General features: G+C 37.7%; 1 protein-coding gene across 3 annotated transcripts in view; it reads right to left on the reverse strand.

Moving 5' to 3' along the window:
• Nucleotides 1-18,985, reverse strand: part of tbc1d14 (TBC1 domain family, member 14) — a 66,590-nt gene that overhangs the window by 9,247 nt on the left and 38,358 nt on the right. For all 3 annotated transcript variants that reach the window (XM_015344933.2, XM_015344932.2, XM_006629675.3), the window contains 7 exons: nucleotides 17,176-17,258; nucleotides 13,573-13,690; nucleotides 12,486-12,592; nucleotides 8,064-8,144; nucleotides 7,590-7,684; nucleotides 6,419-6,490; nucleotides 1,804-1,932 (listed from right to left, as the gene is read on the reverse strand). In XM_015344933.2, the coding sequence (XP_015200419.1) occupies nucleotides 1,804-1,932; nucleotides 6,419-6,490; nucleotides 7,590-7,684; nucleotides 8,064-8,144; nucleotides 12,486-12,592; nucleotides 13,573-13,690; nucleotides 17,176-17,258 (685 nt within the window). The remainder of the gene's footprint in view (nucleotides 1-1,803; nucleotides 1,933-6,418; nucleotides 6,491-7,589; nucleotides 7,685-8,063; nucleotides 8,145-12,485; nucleotides 12,593-13,572; nucleotides 13,691-17,175; nucleotides 17,259-18,985) is intronic.

Here is an 18,985-nt window from a genome sequence, read left to right on the forward strand (position 1 = left end):
CTCTGTTTCGCTCCCATGCACATGAAATAAAAACCTTAAATAAATACAGAAATAAAAAAGGAAATGCGGAAAAATGCAAGCTTGCGGATTGCTAAAGCAGGTAAGCCACGCTATTTTTGAAGAACCTTATTTGCCGTTGGCAAAAGAGCTGACACATATTATATGGGGAGAAAAAGCTGCTAAATATATATATAGCTAGAAGCCATATCACCCTGCAACTCACAACTGGCAGCCCACTGAGGCTCAGCAGGTGTTAGCCTGGTCAGTACCTGGATGGGAGGCCTCCTGGGAAAAACTAAGGTTGCTGCTGGAAGAGGTGTTAATGGGGCCAGCAAGGGGCACTCACCCTGCGGTCCATGTGGGTCCTAATGCCCCAGTATAGTGACAGGGACACTATACTGTGAACAGGCACCATCCTTCGGATGAGATGTAAAACCGAGGTCCTGACTCTCTGTGGTCATTAAAAATCCCAGGGCGTTTCTCAAAAAGAGTAGGGGTGTAACCCCGGCGTCCTGGCCAAATTTCCCATTGGCCCTTTCCAATCATGGCCTCCTAATCATCCCCATCTATGAACTGGCTTCATTACTCTGCTCTCCTCCCCACTGATAGCTGATGTGAGGGTTCTGGCGCACTATGGCTGCCGTCGCATCATCCAGGTGGATGCTGCACATTGGTGGTGGTGGAGTGTGGAGTGGAGTGTCCAGAAAAGCGCTATATAAGTGTAAGCAATTATTATTATTATTATTATTATTATTATTATTATTAAACAGCTTGACCTACTATCCCACCCTGAAAGACACAGTCATTCATAGAATTATTGAAATGAAGGATGATATAAAAAGTACGCTGATAGAGTGCGTTAAGATGAGCAGATGTTTTTCACTGCAATTAGATGAGTCTGTAGTTGATTTGGCCAATTTGCTCGTTTACGTTAGATACGAGTTTGAGGGCATGTCCCATGAGGACTTTCTGTTCTGTAAGCCGCTACCCACAGGAACTACAGGAGAGCACATATTTCAGCTTCTGAATTAATTTATTGAAGAGAATGGCCTCGACTGGATAAAATGCGTCTGAGTTTGTACAGATGGTGCTAGAGCGACGACAAGCCGACAAAACGATGTAGTTGCACGAATTAGAGAGGTTGCTCCAGAAATTAATGTACGCATTACAACATCCACCGCGAGACCTTTGCTGTCAAGAAAACGCCTGGCGATTTAATATCTGTTAGACTCTGTTGTGAATTGTATCAAGGCTCGAAAAATTAATTCACATCTCCTTTGCTCAACTAAACAGGCTCACCCCTCTCACTGAAATGGTGCTTTTTTATTAGTTGTTGTTACTGTTTGTTTTCTGTAAAACACTTTGAGAAGCCACCTTTAAAGGTGCTATATCAAATAAAGTTTATTATTATAATAATATTTATTATATGTATGTGTGAGTGTGTGCGCACACGCTCGCTCATGTTGGTCATTGAGAATTTCTGGGGTTCCTATGAGATGATGACTTGTATGTGGTACTTGGTCCAAAAAGTTTGAGAACCACTGGTCTAGTGAATCTTTGACAGGAGTCTTTAACTGAAAGTATGAAAGATTAAGATTAAATCTGAATGACTGCTTTAGGGAAAACTGAAGCCCACAGCAAATGAACATTTCCTAAGGTAGCTGATCTTCCAATCTACCTGTGTCACAGCACGTATGAGAAGACTATGTTGCAGATGTCCTTTAATGCTTTGTAGAGTATGAATTCATCACATTTAACTGTCATCTTAGAATCCAGCGTTTGCTGCTAAAATACATTACTCACAAGGCTGTGATCCACTCGAAAGAAGGCCATCTGGCACGGCTTATTCAGCAGGTTAGCAAAAGCGATGAAGGCATCAGCCGTGTCAAGGTTGAGAATCAACACTGCCGCAATGAAAGACATGCCCTGCACCTGCAAACAGAAAATAGGCACTTATTTAGGCAATTAATTAAAAAGTTGAAGAACTGACTTGTGAAAGTCAGTGCTTAACTTCTCAAACGTTGCCATTTAAAATTAAACACCTCACTTTGCTAGTTGTTGAAAGACAAAAGCTGATCTCCCATTTTGCTTTGCATGATTAGAGTATTAAAGTTTATACACAATGTCCATTCAGATTTGAACATCATCCGGCTCTAATCAAACCCTGATAAATTAATTATCTTGACTAGTTTTAAGTGCAATGTTTTCTTGATTCAAAGCAACCTATACATACCTATACACATGACTATAAACAGTTTATTGATTGATTAATACTTAACCTAACCTTGATTAATTTTTCATTAAGGGGTGCAGTGTAATTTCAACTTAGAAGATCTAATGTGCAAAACAAACTACGCAATAATACAACAATAATATAAGCTGTCAACAACCTAATGCTGTAGAATGAGAGGCATAGGAGAACAGCGCTGGGGAATGTGGTTTCTAGGCTGCAAAGTAGAAAGATCAGTATTGACTGATGCACTGTTTAATCAAGAGTTTAATTTTGGAGTCATCAATTAAAAATCCAATTTGCTTTTAAAGCAAAATTTAAGTTGCATTTTAACCACAAATCATGCTCAAAAATATACATAACATTTTTACAAAGAAAGAGTTAAGGGCTAATACAAAGAACTTCACAGAAGGGCAGGTTTGCTTCAAAAACAGTGTAAACCAGCGCGAGCACTGCTGTGGTTTGAAAACCTGCATCTTTTGTGCTAAGCCACCGACCACAGTCCCCTTCTGCTGAATTCATCTGCAGTCCGTTCTCAAAACACCTCGAGGTGAGGATGGGCAATCTATATATATATATGTTTACACAAAAGCTTTCTTTAGAGATCAATTTGCCTCTATCTAAAAGATGAAGTGATAAGCATGAATGTGGAAGGAGCAGGGAAGTCAGAAAATAAGATTGCTTGTTCACAACGTCTTTCACAATCAAAATAAGTTCTGACTTTGTCATTTAATAGAGGTTAAAAGATCTCACAGAAGCATTAGGACAACAGCCTTCTGAAAGCACACAGGCAGCCATTACATTATCATCCCATTTTTTTTAACACCCAAAATAAATGTTGAAAATAAACCATTAAACTATCAAAATATAACAAGTCATGAGACCAACTATCACAATCTTACAGAAGCCTGCTTGCTATCTAATACTCTGGGGCTGGGTACATCAATGTGCATTTAACAAACTCAGTTTACTGTCTAGGAAATGTTAAACACTGTTAAAATTGCATGACTTGTAAACTGTGGATAAAGGAACACTATATTTAATAATTTAATCTAATTGTTATTAACTTATATTATTAAGTGTTTTGCATCCTTTTTAAAGAATATACTCTAGGTGTAACTTTGCTGACCTCAATTAACAACAGAAGGGTAAATTTGTAATTACATCTGGGCAAAAGTACTTCTTTTCTATTTAGAAAGTATATTTAATCCTGTTTTATCATTGGACTGATTTTAATTCACACTGATGTAACCAGCCCTAAAAGATGTTGTTAAGCAGGCTTTTATAAGATTTTGCAATCTAAAATTTATTTGATTTTTATTAGAATAGCAACAATTGTACAAAAATTTAAGCAAAAACTACTATGTTAAGCATAAGGTTAATTAGAAATATGTATTTGGAACAATCACTGTTACAAGAAGGACATTAATATATAGGACTACACTACACAATAAAAATATAAAAAAATGACAATACCATTTTCTTCTTTATCCAAATCATTATTATTAACCTGCTCATGCTTGGGGTTTTCTTAAATCTCATGCACTGTGTTTAAACCAACTCCAGAGCAGGACTAAAGTAGAATCTGTATTATACGTTACTGTAGTGTGTGGTGAAACTATAACCTTGACTGAATCTAGTGTAATTATTAACCTTGTAAATACAACCTGTGATACAATCCAATCTTAATGGTTCTTTGTGTTGAACAAACCTCTTTAATTTCATTCATTAATCTGCTACTGTACCTTAGATATACGACTCTAAAAGGAACTAATTGCCACTCTGAAACCTGTAACACTTCATGTAATCAAACGTAGGATCCTTAGATGTAACAGATATGGCACTCAATTCACAGCAGAGTTATCTAATGAAGATTTGCAACAGATAACTCATACTGTCTGACAGAAAACAGGAATTATTTACTGTCTGCCCAACTGTTAAAGTATGAAGAAAATGCTCCTGTGTGAGTGAAATGATTAACAGTTGTATTTCAAATCAGGAGTCAAGCTAGGAGAAACGTTTTATTGGTTTGCTCTGCCTCTTATACATGACTATGACTGGGTTTATACAGAGCAGTCAAAAAATAAGTATTGCTGTACCAAGGTTTATTTGAGATTTTTTAAAATATGAAATAGTCAAATCTTAATTATTTATAGTTACTATTGTAGAAATTGCAAACTATCACAGCATAAGGCAAAGAGAGAACAGAACATGCCCTATTGGAGCCATCTTTACTATTCAGGACCGGGAAACCCCATGGTCCCTGCAGCTCAGTTTCTTCTGATAAGAAGAGTGATGCAGCTCTTAGCAACACACCTGCAGGGCTAAAAGGTGCCCAGCAGAGCATACCTTGGCTCACACGCACAAGCCTAACCGTTCCTGGTGGCTCTGTTCCACCTGCTTGAACTGCAGCTACAGTGGGCCAGTAACAACCCAGGCCTGGACTGGCGACATCTGGACTCCAAATGAGCCATAGTTTTCACATGGCTGTGAATCTATTCGCACGTACAGCACTGATCAACACTTTGAGGAGACTGGAGAACGATGTTTATCATTTTTCTTCGATCTCTAGATTCACCGATATCTTTGCACCCCTTATCAGAGCGGCCCTACAATTTGTGAAACCCAAGCTGTCACTGATGAGGAAGTTGTTGAATTGTGATTAGTGGCAACTTTCTTAGTAACAGGTAAAGGATTAATCCATGCTGAAAGGGAAAAAGAGAGTCTTCTTTCTTAGGAAACTAAGGTAGATAAAACTATTCTTATACTTTTCTACAAATCATTTATTGAAAGTGTCTTAACATACTGCTTCACTTGCTGGTTTGACAACATAAGTACCAGTAATTGTAATAGGCTGGGTAAATTAGTGAATATAAGTGGTAAAATAATTGGGAATAATCAAATCAACTTAATTATCCTATACAGAGGGTGACTAAGAAAGCCAAAAGCATCATGGAGTGTGTTTCTCACCCCCTCCACTGTGAATTCACACTTCTCCCAGCTGGGAGAAACCTCTGTGCCCCCAGGTGTAAAACCAACAGACTCAGGAAATCTTTCATTCCCACTGAAATTACACTCTTAAACAATGAAAAGTAACTACCTTGTTACTTATGTCCTGTAACACTACTGTATTCTCTTCCCTTTTGGTGATGTTTATTTGTCATTGTTTTGTTTGACTGTGCCGTAAAACAAATTTTCCCTAGGCGACAATAAAGCTTGAATTGCAATTGAATTTAAAAAAATGAAATGCAGCCTTCTTCAGGTGTGTGCTGAAATGTTGTGCCTTTTCTTTTCCTTTCAGCATGGAATAAATCTTTACCTGGTCCTTTGCAGCCTACACATTCTGATGCAGCTACCTACTTGAACGTTCTTAGTAAGTGTGATTAAATTCCACACTTAATAAGAAACCTGTACAATTAAAGGTTATGTTGCCGTGTATATTAACTTCCAGTAATTGCATGTTAAATGTTTATCTGAACAAAGTTCCTTCTTCTAATTATGAAAACAAAATGGACAGAAAGACTTGTACAGTGTGTTTCCCTGGATTACTAATATCTTTGTATCTCCAAGCAGCTGCTACTCTTCTTGAAAAAAGCATTACAGCCACTCCTGAACTTGGGGCTATGCACACTCCCAACAAGCATCTGTGGGACTTCAAGGCTAAAACTAGGGGACTAGATTGTTGTGTTTACATTTCTGTTAGAGCCTTAGTACAAACACTGAGAGCCTGTCACCATATGAAAAGGGAATGTGAATGCCACAGATGAAGCATGATGTCATATGAAGCTAGCGTCTACAGTAAGTTACAGTCTTTCCATCCGTCTCTTTTCTAAATATTTATCTAATACAGGGCCGTGGAGGAGCCTGAGACTATCACAGCCAGCAACCAGCACAAGGCAGGGACTTCAGTCCATCACAGGGAGGACACAGACCTGTGCACACTCACAACAGGGCCAGTTTTTCCAGAAGTCAATTCACCTACCAGCATATCTTTGGACTGTGGTAGGAAACCGGAGCACCCAGAAGAAACCAGGAAACCCATGCACACACGGGAAGAATACACAAACGCCACACAGATAGCGTCTCAGGTCCGGAATTGTTAACTGGTTAAATTGTTAACAATGCGAACCACTGTGCCACCCAATTACAGTATTTCTACAAAATAAATTATCGATGCAAAATGCTTACATATCCCACATCAGGCCGGTAGCAGGTGTATGCTCCCAGAATGCTGTGCAGCATGTCATGATAAGGACCTCCCTGCAAAACAGAAGTGATAAAAAAGGGAGCCAGCTTATATGCTTTTCAGAACGCTGGCTGCTAGATCAGCTCTCACTCACTACTTTTTATAAACCATTTTCACAGCAAAAAATCATTTTCATGTCAGGGGACAGATACAAAACATCGCCTTTATCAAAAAAATTAACAGACCCTTTCTACAAATTGTATGAATAGTGAGACGTGAGGTTCCTAAAGTGACTACTATTTAATGTAAAAAAATTAAATGTCATAGTCCAGTGAGAAATTTCACTGACCTAAAGGCAGTGTTTCTCATCTGGTGTGCCACAGCAGTGCTGTGTCTCCACAGCATGCAGTGTAATTTTGGTCTTTGGCAGGCAAGTTCCGTAAGAAAAATAAAAAAAAATACTTTTCATATACTTTTATATCTTTGAGGTGTAACCAGGGTTGGACATTCAATGTATACACAAGACAGAAGATTGGTCAGGGCATGAGACACAAATAACAGTGCAATCTGATGGTATCTAAGAAAGAGCTTATCAGTTCTTGCAGGATAATGTGACTGTCCATTTTGAGGCAAATTAAGATTAAACACTGAAATGGGTTTTGTTTATATCATTAATATTAGCTCGGGGCCATGATGTGTGTGGGGGTGGAGGGGGCGAAGTGTCAAAATGTATATTTATGTACTGTAAGTGTGTCGTGGGATGGAAAAGGCTGAGAAATGCCACTCTAATGCATCTAATAAACAGTCTTCTTCAAAGCTAATTTTATCTCCTCCTTCACAAAAACATAGTTCTACTGGAAAATACCCCGGGCCAAAAAAGCTATGGTGCAGCTGTAGCAGTAGTTACAGAATAGCTGATAATAGTGATGATTAATTGGGTTTGTAATGTGCCTTTGTAAGAAAAGACTCAGACCAGAGTTAAAATAAGAATAATCACTGATTAAGTAATGTATACAGTACAATTCAAAACTGAGAAAAAAGCATTATATTCTAAAAAACAATTTGAAAAGACCATCATCTAAAATTAAAACTCCTGGAAGTTAACCTTCAATAATAATATAAAAACATCGATAAAACAGCTTTGTATGAATTTAAGAAAAGTCAGTCTCTTACCTGTTGAAAAATACAGAGATTAGGAAATGTTCTGGATATGTCCAATTTTATAAGTTCCAGACTTGCCTCTCTGTCTGCTAAGGATGATGCAGTATCTAAAACACAAAACACATTTAAGATTTAGTCTGAAACCAAGCAAGAGGTTACATTCCATCATCCAGTCAAATATATAAAAAATATATTCATAGCTTGTTTACTGAGCCTATAAACACATGGCTGATGTTACAATTTCTGACTATCATTAGAATTATCATAAAAATAGTACAAGCCACTACTGAAATATTCTTGAATTGAAAATTGATACAATCCCTTTACCACTGCACTGTATCAAATAAAGCATATTTACTTCTGCAAGATTTTTTTACTGATTGTCTTGACAAAACTAAAAGCCAATGCCACAAAGATATTTCTGACAGACTGTAGGTTAATATTTGAGATAAATGTTTCAGACCCTGATTAATATCAGTACAGTACCTCCATTTTCGGATTCTGGGACAGATGCTGGCAGGGATTTCCATTTTTCTTTGGCTCGTGCCAGACAAATATTGTAGAGTTCTGTAAAAACACCAAACAGTTACCGGAGACAAAGGTTAACAGAATAAAGAAGACTGTAATCCAATTCTGGCTCCCAGGGCACAACAGTGAAACTTTTTTTCCTGATCTGGAAACTACCTTCAAAACACCAAGTTAAAAAACATCAGAGTTTTAGGAATCCAATAAATATTAAAAGTTTCCAATGTATATATAAAATAAAATTCAAATCATAACCAAGAATAACAATATGAAAATGACCAAATTAAAAGTTACTGCAAAGAACTGGACAGTTACAGTATATATAGAACTCGAGGGGCTTAAATTGAAAAAGTTAACAGTTGTTAAATTTTATTAATTGCTTCCAGTTAAGAAATACATTCAAACTTCCAAAACATTCCAAAAAATCCAACAATAGACAGCAGCCATATCACCCTGCAACTCACAACTGGCAACCCACTGAAGCTAAACAGGTGTGAGCCTGGTCAGTACATGGATGGGAGACCTCCTGGGAAAAACTAAGGTTGCTGGTGGAAGAGGTGTTAGTGGGGCCAGCAGGGGGCACTCACCCTGCGGTCTGTGTGAGTCCTAATGCCCCCATAAAGTGAGGGAGACACTATACTGTAAAATCCCACCGTCCTTCAGAAGAGACATAAAACCGAAGCCCTGACTTCATTTGGTCATTAAAAATCCCGTTGTGTTTCCTGAAAAGAGCAGGAGTGTTACCCAGGCATTCTGGCCAAGTTTCCAGTTGACCTTTACCAATCATGGTCCATTAATAATCCCTCTCTCTGAATTGGCTTCATCCCTCTGTTCTCCTCCCTACTAATAGCTGGTGTGTGGTGAGTGTTCTGGCATTGCATCATCCAGGTGGGGGCTGCACATTGGTGATGGTGGAGGGGAGTCCCCATTACCCATAAAGCACTTTGAGTGGAGTGTCCAGAAATGTAATTGTAAGTGTAAGGAATTATTATTTTTTAAATGCTTTAATAACTTAATAACTTACTTTGAAAGTGCAAAGGTCTTACAAACCCCTTTACACTAAAGGTTGTGGGAGTCTGAAACAAGCTGCCCAGTCATGTCGTTGAAGCTGACAGCCTGGGCTCTTTCAAGAAAGGACTGGATGAGACCCATGGACCAATTAGCTAGAATAGTCTCCTCTCATTTGCAGTGTTCAAACCCCTGTGTTTAAATTGTTCTGCTGCCATCTTGTGGTCAGTACTACATTAAACAACACTTTGCAAATTGACAAAACTTTGCAAATGAACTTTGAAATGCACAAAAAGTCAATTTCCATATACCGTCTGGGACACAATTTCATAAACTGTGATCATTATTTTTCCATCACATTTTAAAAGGAAGGTTTTGCAAAATGCCCTCAATTACAGACACTGGTTACATTACACTGGATGCATAATTTAAACCACAGGAAATAAAAAAATCAGTTGAAATTGAATTAGTTTTTATGGATATTTATTCCCAATTAAGAACTACTTCCAGCTGCATAGCACTTCCTTATATATATATATCCTGCTGTTCCACAGAGTCTGTTTAATTCCTGATTTTTTTTCATTTTATTGCAGGATAGAGTTTTTTTATTATATTGCAAAACATGTTCAAGTGTGCTACGCTGTATATAGAAGAGGACAGAAACTCACTACCATCAAAGTATGAAAAGCAAATGTGCTTAAGGTTTAAAAGTGAAACCTGAGTTTTGGAAACTGTGATTCACAGAATGATTTCTGGAACCAAACTCAAAATTGTTTAACTATTTTTGGTCTGTTACACTACATCACAAACAAAACTTGTGATTGTAGGTATGCAGACAATTCAAACTTCTGCTTAATACCAACATTTAAAAATAAATATTTAACCTATAAGTTAAAAGGACAGGATTCACAGATATATAATACTAAGTATAAAACATATGGGAAAATGGGATCGTGTGATTAATTAAGATATTGTTCAAATGCACTTTTCAATTAAAATTAAATTTCTAAAATCCAAATCCTAAAAGGTCCTCAGTCAACAAGGTGTCCAAAACAACATGAATGCAAACTGGCTAGTAACTGTATGTTGCCAATATTACGTTTAGGATTTGTTCTATGTACGTTATATATATTTTTGATTTCAGATTTACAGCCCCTGCCTCCGTATAACTATTCAAAAAAGGGCAATATACTATTCGTAACTAATTCTTTTCAGAAACCATTGTTTCATTTAAAGGATATCTGAGCTCTCACTGGGAGACTAGGGATTTAAAGGGGAACTGCACCCGGTAACAAAATACATTAATTAATGGTATCACAAAAGTTTACATATTACGAATTAAGGGCAAAATCTTGAACTCAGTGCAAGCAGTTGCCAAGCCATTACAAACCACTGGTTTCTCCACAGGCAAGAGCCAAAGTTAGAACTGTGGTGCGAGGAGGCCACTCCTGCTCACTAGACTAATGTAATGTGATTTATGAGCGGCACACACTGTCCCACAGGTGGTGCAGCAGGTGTTTCACTGCAGAAATATTCCAACGTGATCTGCACGCTGAGTTAACAAGCTATATTTGTCAGCAAAACCATCGCGAAGTTGAGAACAATATTATATAGTGGATTTAAAGAGATGTATTCACAAGCCTGCCTGTTTACAATATAATAGGGTCGCTTCACATCAACGGAAGACTGGTTGCCTTGTTCTGAATCACAGAATATGGTGCTGCACATACCTGGAACTTTTCTGAGGTAAATTGGATGATTTACACATTCCTGTGTACATTTTACTCATTGTGATTTGAAATGCACTCAATGCCAATTCTTTCTAACCCCGAATTAATAAAAATAGCGTTGCAGTTCTCCTTTAATGCTGCTTCAGGTTTACATAACTAAGAACTCTTTGTTCGCCTTGAGTAAAAGGTGGAACACACTCTTACTCCATTTACAATAGAGGTCGCTCACAAAAGAAATGCTCTATAAATTATTTACTGAAATGCTACATCTGTCAAACTGAGTCCTGTCTTGACAAAAATATCCTGATCTGCAGAACTACATGTAGAAAATGCTGTCCAAGAATTAAAGGGGTGTAGTAAGATAAGAGACAAAACTTGAAAACTGATACATGACTCCTCTTAGAGTATTTTAATAAGGATACTTTGCCACTTGATAGGAAACACTGCATAATTTAGATCCTAATGGTGGATTCGATTTTACAAGAACAATGAGAAAAGGGAATTAAAATGTTTTAACAAAGCATCTCAAAATGCACACACTTCGAAGAAGTTTTTTTAGATAATATTACCAAGAATCAGTAGTTTTTGTTTCATGTTTAGATTCCTTTTGAACGTCTACCCACAGTTGTTTTTTTTTGTTACACCCACCTGATTCTGGAATGACTAATTCAGTGTTTTTCACATCTTGGCTCACAGGTACAAACCACTCACCCTCACACACAAAAGACTGAGGTAATGTAGGAACCCTCCTCTGATCTGCCTTCTTTTGAGCCCCTCAGATCTTAATGTCAGGGGCGCCATAGCCCTGGACTGGAGGTTGCCTAATGACAAGGCGAGGAGCGAACTGACGAGGCCTGGATCGCATAATTCAACCCGCACTCGGCCATGCGCCTTCACCAATTCTGCCACATGGGCCACACATCTGTTTTGAGTCAGTGCTTTAAAACATTTAAACAATATAACTGTTGTAAAATGGACAGATGACGCATTACTTCCTTATTACTTTATTTTCCCCTCAGGAAAAAAAGCTCATTTTCAGTGATGAACTGGAAACCCTTCATACAGAAGAGCATCTAGTGAGGCAATCTGAGTAAAGCTGTCCTGTATGGGATTTGAACCTAGGAACCCAAATCATTACTCACACACTGCTGCCTGTTCAATACACCACACTGTTATACTGCGTTAATATACGTTTATACTGTGGTACGTTCAATCTGTATATACCTATGCGCATTTTGCACATATTTTGCTGTTTTACAGTGACTATGAGCATATTTGGCGCACACCTAACTCTATATTTTATTTTGTACTGCTGTACTTATTTAAATTTTTAGTCTATACCAATGCCTGTTTTTGCTGGTCTTGGGCTGGGCTGCTGTAACACCTCAATTTCCCTTTCGGGATCAATACAGTCCTATCCATCTATCAAAGCGTGGGCTCAGCTCACGCAGTTTACTTCTCAAGATTGTCGCCAGTTAAAACACAGAGTAACTTTTCCTACAGAGTGTTAAGTTTGAGAGGCCAACGAGGGAGATCTAGAAATACTTCTGATCCTTCTAAAAAGGTTAATATTTTAACAGATGACACTTCTGTAAAGATGGGAGGCGACTTCTTTATAAAGTTTGAGGAAATCAAAATCGGGTACCGTGAGTGATGTTCAGCTCGTTGCCCACGGCCAAGCTCCACACCTTGCCACGCACACTTGGGGGCACCCCCTGCCACCACATCTCCCGCACCTTCCTGGCACCGCACCTGTAAGAGACAGCGACATGGGTACACTGTCCCGCTCTCCACGGACAGCCCGGTATCTCTACCTCACATCATTTTATTGACGTTTTACAAGGGGAATGATGCGTCAAGAAAAACAACTGAACAAAGTTTCCAAGTGATAAATCCTCTAATTTACCAACCCATCTTCCATCCCCACACCCTAAACCACACAGCCAAAGAAATATGGCATAATACAGTACAAGGATGCGTAATCTTATAATAATCATAAAATTATTATTTATAATAAAAATAATGATGAAGCTGTAACAATACCTTTTCTTTTATCTAGAATCGCCAATTATTTTTGATACACAAACTCCAATTGCAATGACAAACTGTTTTTAATGTTTTTGGGTTGCTGCTACGAACCCTACACACATGGCAAAATGAAGTATTATTCAAATATAATACTTGTTCCTGAATACTTATATTATTCAAATATAATAAAAGACAAATGACTCGAAGATGGGCAAGTTGGAGGAGTGGCATGGGAGGTATTATAACACCTCACAGGCAACAGCGCCCCACAGTGGAGGGGAGGTGCATCCTGCACTGATGGCACCACATCTGCAAGTGCTCAGGTGGATGCAGGAGTTGTTGCATCACTGAGAACTGAGAGCTTGGAGAATCCCGGCCACCGTCAGCTCGTGACATGGCCTGGGCTTGAACCTGTGATCAGAGCTAAACTCGGCGCAGTGAGTTTTCAATAAACCCCTTTAGACCTCCCATGTAGACACTATTTTGCCAGATCACTTTCAAATATATATTCTTATAACTTTCGACCATCCAGCATGAGATCTATGACTAGACTATAAACAGGAATCTGTTTTTTATCTTGAAAATGAATGTCTTACGAAAGAAAAAAACTCCACAAAACCTACAATCCACCAGCAGATTTAGTGACAAGACAAGTGCTGTATTACAGTAGAACACATGAACATCTGTACAGCAGCTGGACTCACATGGTTTCCCAGTTGGGCAGAATTTCCTGATTCCAGGTGAGAGCAGCGTTGGTGATGCTCTCTTCCAGTTTGCACCTCTCTTCCAGCTGCTTCTTTCTCTTCTGAGCCTCCTTCATTTCTGAAATGGAAAGAAAAACAGAAGTATCTTTAACACCAGAGGTTAACAAAACTAAAAGTGCTTCACGCTTTTAGTTTTGTTAACCTCTGCAGTGCCTTGATATCCTACAATAAAAGGAATAGTGATTACCATGTCTTTGTAGGCTACACAAACACGCAGTCATTTGAAGAATGATGAATTAGTGCTGCAGACAGACCTCTAGGTAATCTGAAAAATGCTAAGTAAATTAACTCATACTATTTATATTCTTTAAGTAATGAAAACTGATTATTTTTTCATTTAATACAGAAAAAAGGAAGCCTTACAATAAATAGTTATATATGCTGTTACTAACTTTCCAGGATTAGTCTGTGGTTGGGTTGATGGTCTGAGTGATTAGCAAGTTGTTGCATACAGTTAATAACAGAGATACCTTGCGATCTATTTAAAGAACACTTCTGAGACATGAGAGAATGTTAAAATAACTGTGATACCTTCAGTTAACCCAATTATCTCATGTCTATTATTCACAAAAGTTTCATAATATATATCATGAGCACAAGGGATCTTAGGCGGAGCGGTGGCTCTGTGGCTAAGGATCTGCGCCTGTGACTGGAAGGTTGCCGGTTCAAATCCCGCAGCTGACAGAGGAATCCTACTCCGTTGGGCCCCTGAGCAAGGCCCTTAACCCTAACTGCTCCAGGGGCGCCGTACAATGGCAGACCCTGCGCTCTGACCCCAAGCTTCTCTCCCTGTCTCTGTGTCTGTGTCTCCATGGAGAAAAGCTGGGGTATGCGAAAAGATGCATTCCTAATGCAAGAAATTGAATAGGGCTAATAAAGAAACATTACATTACATTACAGTAGAGCAGAAAGTAAAGTGTACGTATGTGTACACAAACACAGAAATTGCTGCCCTACGTAAAGATGTATGAGAAATCCAATCCAGAACAGCAGCGCACTGAACTCTGAAGCTGTCAAAGAAAGTCTGATGAAAGAATCAGCAAGAGATTCTGTGGATAACAGCTGACTGACCCTTTCAGGCAGGTATTTTAAGAATGTTGAGTGAGTCGAGAATAAATTCCAGCACTCAAAGTTTAAGCCAGGTCTATACATTTAGACAGTTACGTTATTATAACATGCCTAAACAGGTGATGCTGAGTCTCACCTAACCTGAGCACATGGAAACCAAGATGGACAGTAAAGATATTTGTGGTAGGAGAATTCCCAGCCATCTGTCTTCTAAACTGCTTCATCAAGTATAGGGTTGCAGAGTTGCTGGTGCCTATCACAACTGACGCAAGCAGGCCAGTCCAGCACAGGGCAGACACACAGGTACAAACTCACACACTCACACCAGGGACAATTTTTCCAGAAGCCAATTAAGCCAATTAACAGGGGAAACCCACACAAAAAACAGGGATAACATACAAACTCCACACAGACAACATCCTGGGAATTGAGCCCAGCACTGCACTGCAAAGCAGTAAAACTAACCACTGCAACACCATGATGCACCCTAGGAGAATTTACTCAGCAAATATTTTCTATATTCAACAAAGTCTTGCGTTAAACTAAAATACCAACTACTACCTTGAGTCTCTTGATATAGCAAACACTTCTAAATTAGCCCCATGTGAAAATGTGTGTCTCAGCCCTTCACTAATTATCTCATTAATCAAACTGCACCAAACAAGAAAATACAGTACATACAGTACAGATAATAAAGGCCTTAGTAACCTCTTGTGGCAAGTCAGCTGAAACTACTATCCTTACTACTGCTGGGCTGCCACAGTAATGTTTTATTAAAAATGTTTTTTAGGTAACAATTTCCCTGTAACACATCAGTTTTGTACTGTATTCACAGTATTGCAACTCAAGGTTTATGTAGTATGACTTATTATCTTCCGGAAACTTGATTTTAAAAAGCAAGGTATGACTTCTGAAAAGTCAAACTTAATAGTGCACATACTTTATGAACCCTATTTTAAATTAAAGGTTGGCTCAAGCAATACTACAAATCTACTACAGCCACGACATGCACATACAGGGGGCTCCACTTGACATCAACTTGTCGTGACCATTGACACAAACTTCACCCAAAAACTGGAGTCCAGAAAAATGGCAAGTTTCTAGCAAAATAATAAATTTGTATTATGTAAAAATCATTACAGAATATGACTGTAGGGGATGTATTTTTCACATCTTTTTTAGGCCCTTAAGATTGTTTAGAGGACATAAACCATCCAACAAAGACGTTCAGAGAAACATTGACAACAGCAGAAAAAAAGATTTTTTTAACTTATCTAGAAGAAGAAATTTCATTCTATACTGTATTAGATGTCCTTATTCATCATTTACTGTATTTGATGTCACTATTATACTAGTATTATACTGTATATAAGTTGAATTAACAGTAATTTGTTGTGCTGCTATAATCTTTGTGTACTTTAGACATGTGATACACTGAAATTAAAAGTTTAAATGAATGCATTGCTGAAATATGTTCAGCACTCACTCACACAACCTTGCTAGCTCTCTCACACGAGCTCATTCATTCTTAATTTACAAATTCTTAAGAGTTTCTAAAATGTTTTAACCAAGGTTAAATTACATATAAATTCTCACCTTAATGGGTCATCATAATAATCATTCAATTCATACACAACAAAAATTTATGTACACTACTGTACATTTAACAATCATGTCCTGATCACTATACTGTTGAAGTACATTGATTCATATAGAGAAATACGTCTCATACAACATCCTCTGAGAATATTTATATCCTCATGGTCTGCATTAACTCCTATTTCCATTATTTCTTATAGAAAATAATTCCTCACTCAACCTCATAAACCCATTAATGTCCCCATTAAGGATATACAGGGACCCCATCTCTTACAAATGAATGTATCTCTGAAATTGCAGTTACCACTCAAGTACACTGGTGACTAGTTAGATGTGAGAATTGTATTAGGAACTGAAAAGTGCATATCAGTAGATGCAGTTGGTACCCTTCCACCTGTGAAGCACTTTCAGAACCTATGGGATGAAAAGCACTATTCATTCCAAATGCAAATGCAAGAAACTAGTTTACCGTTTTAACAGCAAATATTAGCAAGTTAGATTAGAACAGATGCTAAGTAAAGTACATAAAAGACCTTTTGTATAAATATAAAGGAAATTAAAATCATTTGCTGTTAAGCATTAACCAGTATTCTGCACCACTTTTAGAACATATTCCATTAATATGATCAATGATTAATAATTAAATTAATGAACATTCAATTAAGAACGTTTTAAGGAGAAAATGATCAAGCAGAGGTTAACTCGGTTAACACAAATGCGAGAAAATTTTTTTTTAAACATTTAGGAAATCTCTCATTTAACATGAGCTTGCGCAACAGAAAAGGCTACACGGCCAAAACAGTTTCTTCTTTTTTAAGTGGGGAAATAACGTCTGAAAAAGTGAAATCAGCAGAACCACACAAAGGAAAACACTACCTCGTTTCTTTGCCTGGGCAACCATCTCTTCATATTGCTGTCTGTGTTTCTGAGCTTCTTCTGCAGGCTTTGCAGGCAGGTTCCTACAACACATAAGCACAAGTCAGTACAAACATTTTACAACTCTTATTCCAAGGGTAATAATTTTATGATAGGTTTAATGAAGTCTTAACTGAGACCGCACAAGCCTCTTCCGAGCAGTAATACTGTTCACAACTTAATGTTTGGAATACAAACGCCCAAGTAACAGTAACAAACGTTTGAGCAAATTCCCACTGACAACACATACTGAACAAAACCATGTCATCGTTAAACTCTGTCACCCGCAGAGAATTAATGCAAAATGTAGAGCTGTGGGCCTTCAATCCCTTTCCTGCAGAGCTGATATCCAGAAGCTTATATCGGGATTTATTAAATGGATTTCTGAAACATTGCATCTTTGATCACTTAAACTTGAATTTGTTAAATTAAGCAATTTGGACATCACTTCAAACAAAAACCTAAAAAGTTGATCTCTAAAAGAAAAACAGGTGATTTAGCGTGATCTATAAGACTGACTGGATTGAGGCTCTCAAAGACTAGGGCTGGAGACTACTGTCGTAGAGGATCTGGATGTGATTAAATCTTTAAAGTATCTTTTTTTTTCTCTTTACTTGATGAAATTGTCCATTCAATTAGTCATCAGTCCTCAGTTGCTGTATAGCACAGGGCATTCCAATTGAAATGCAAATTCAATCAGAAAGGTTTTGCATGGAATAGTTTGAAAACACAATCTGTCAGCTTGTCACAAGTTAATATACTAGACAGTAAATTGCCAGTATATTTCGTAAGCGAAAGTTAAATGATTAATTATAATCTAAAAAGTGGAGGAAAAAAACAAATAAACACCTAAATTCATATATACTGAATGTATATTCTATGCATAACTCTTATTCAAGATGTTTCACCTAAAAAAAACACTGTGTATACCTATTACACTGTGTAATAACAGTGTCATTCATTGAAAATTTCACCCATAATAAACTCAAATGAAAATAGCAAACAAGTGGAAAATGAAAATTTTCATTACCATACATCCTTCCCCCATACGGCAATACATTAACACTCTATTACTTGAACCTTTCCTTTAGTTTGGAACGTGCACATTAATCAATATAATGTAACTTCCTTCCTGATACTTACAGTGCTAGAAATTGTAAAGCCCCCTGTGTAGGTTCATATTCTTGTATAGTTTAAACCTAAAATGTAATTAGATCTTCATGAAAGTCCTAATAAAAGATTAACATAACCAGACATGTATCTTATGTCTTCTGTGTTACACAAGATACATGGGGTAATTTATCAAAACAATCCAACAGTAAAAACCGTCACGTAAATAAGTATGTGAACCTTTAGATTCAGCAACACTTTGTTGCCCTCTTGAGCAGAAATGACTTCAAATTGGCTGTAAAGACTATAAGAAGCAGTGTATTAAACAATGAAACTAACAGTTTATCAGTTTCTCAATTCAGGTTTTAGGAATTTTGATATTCTTCCTTACAGAACTGCCTTAAGTCAGTGACATTCAAGGGGATTCTTCCAGGCATAGCTCAGGTTGTGCCATAACATTTTAATGGGATCTGCAGTAAGCTCAGACTTTGACTTGGCCATTCCAAAACACAAAATGTTTTCTTCCTCGCCCATTCAGTTGTACATCTGTGTGTGTTTAGGATCACTGTCTTGCTGCTCATCTTTGGCTTATCTTCAGCCAGTGAATGGATCCCCTGACATTCTCCTCCATTTTTTGCTCATACAACACAGAATTCATGGT

The sequence above is a fragment of the Lepisosteus oculatus genome, chromosome 1, assembly GCF_040954835.1.
Source record: "Lepisosteus oculatus isolate fLepOcu1 chromosome 1, fLepOcu1.hap2, whole genome shotgun sequence".
Classification (NCBI taxonomy): domain Eukaryota; kingdom Metazoa; phylum Chordata; class Actinopteri; order Semionotiformes; family Lepisosteidae; genus Lepisosteus; species Lepisosteus oculatus.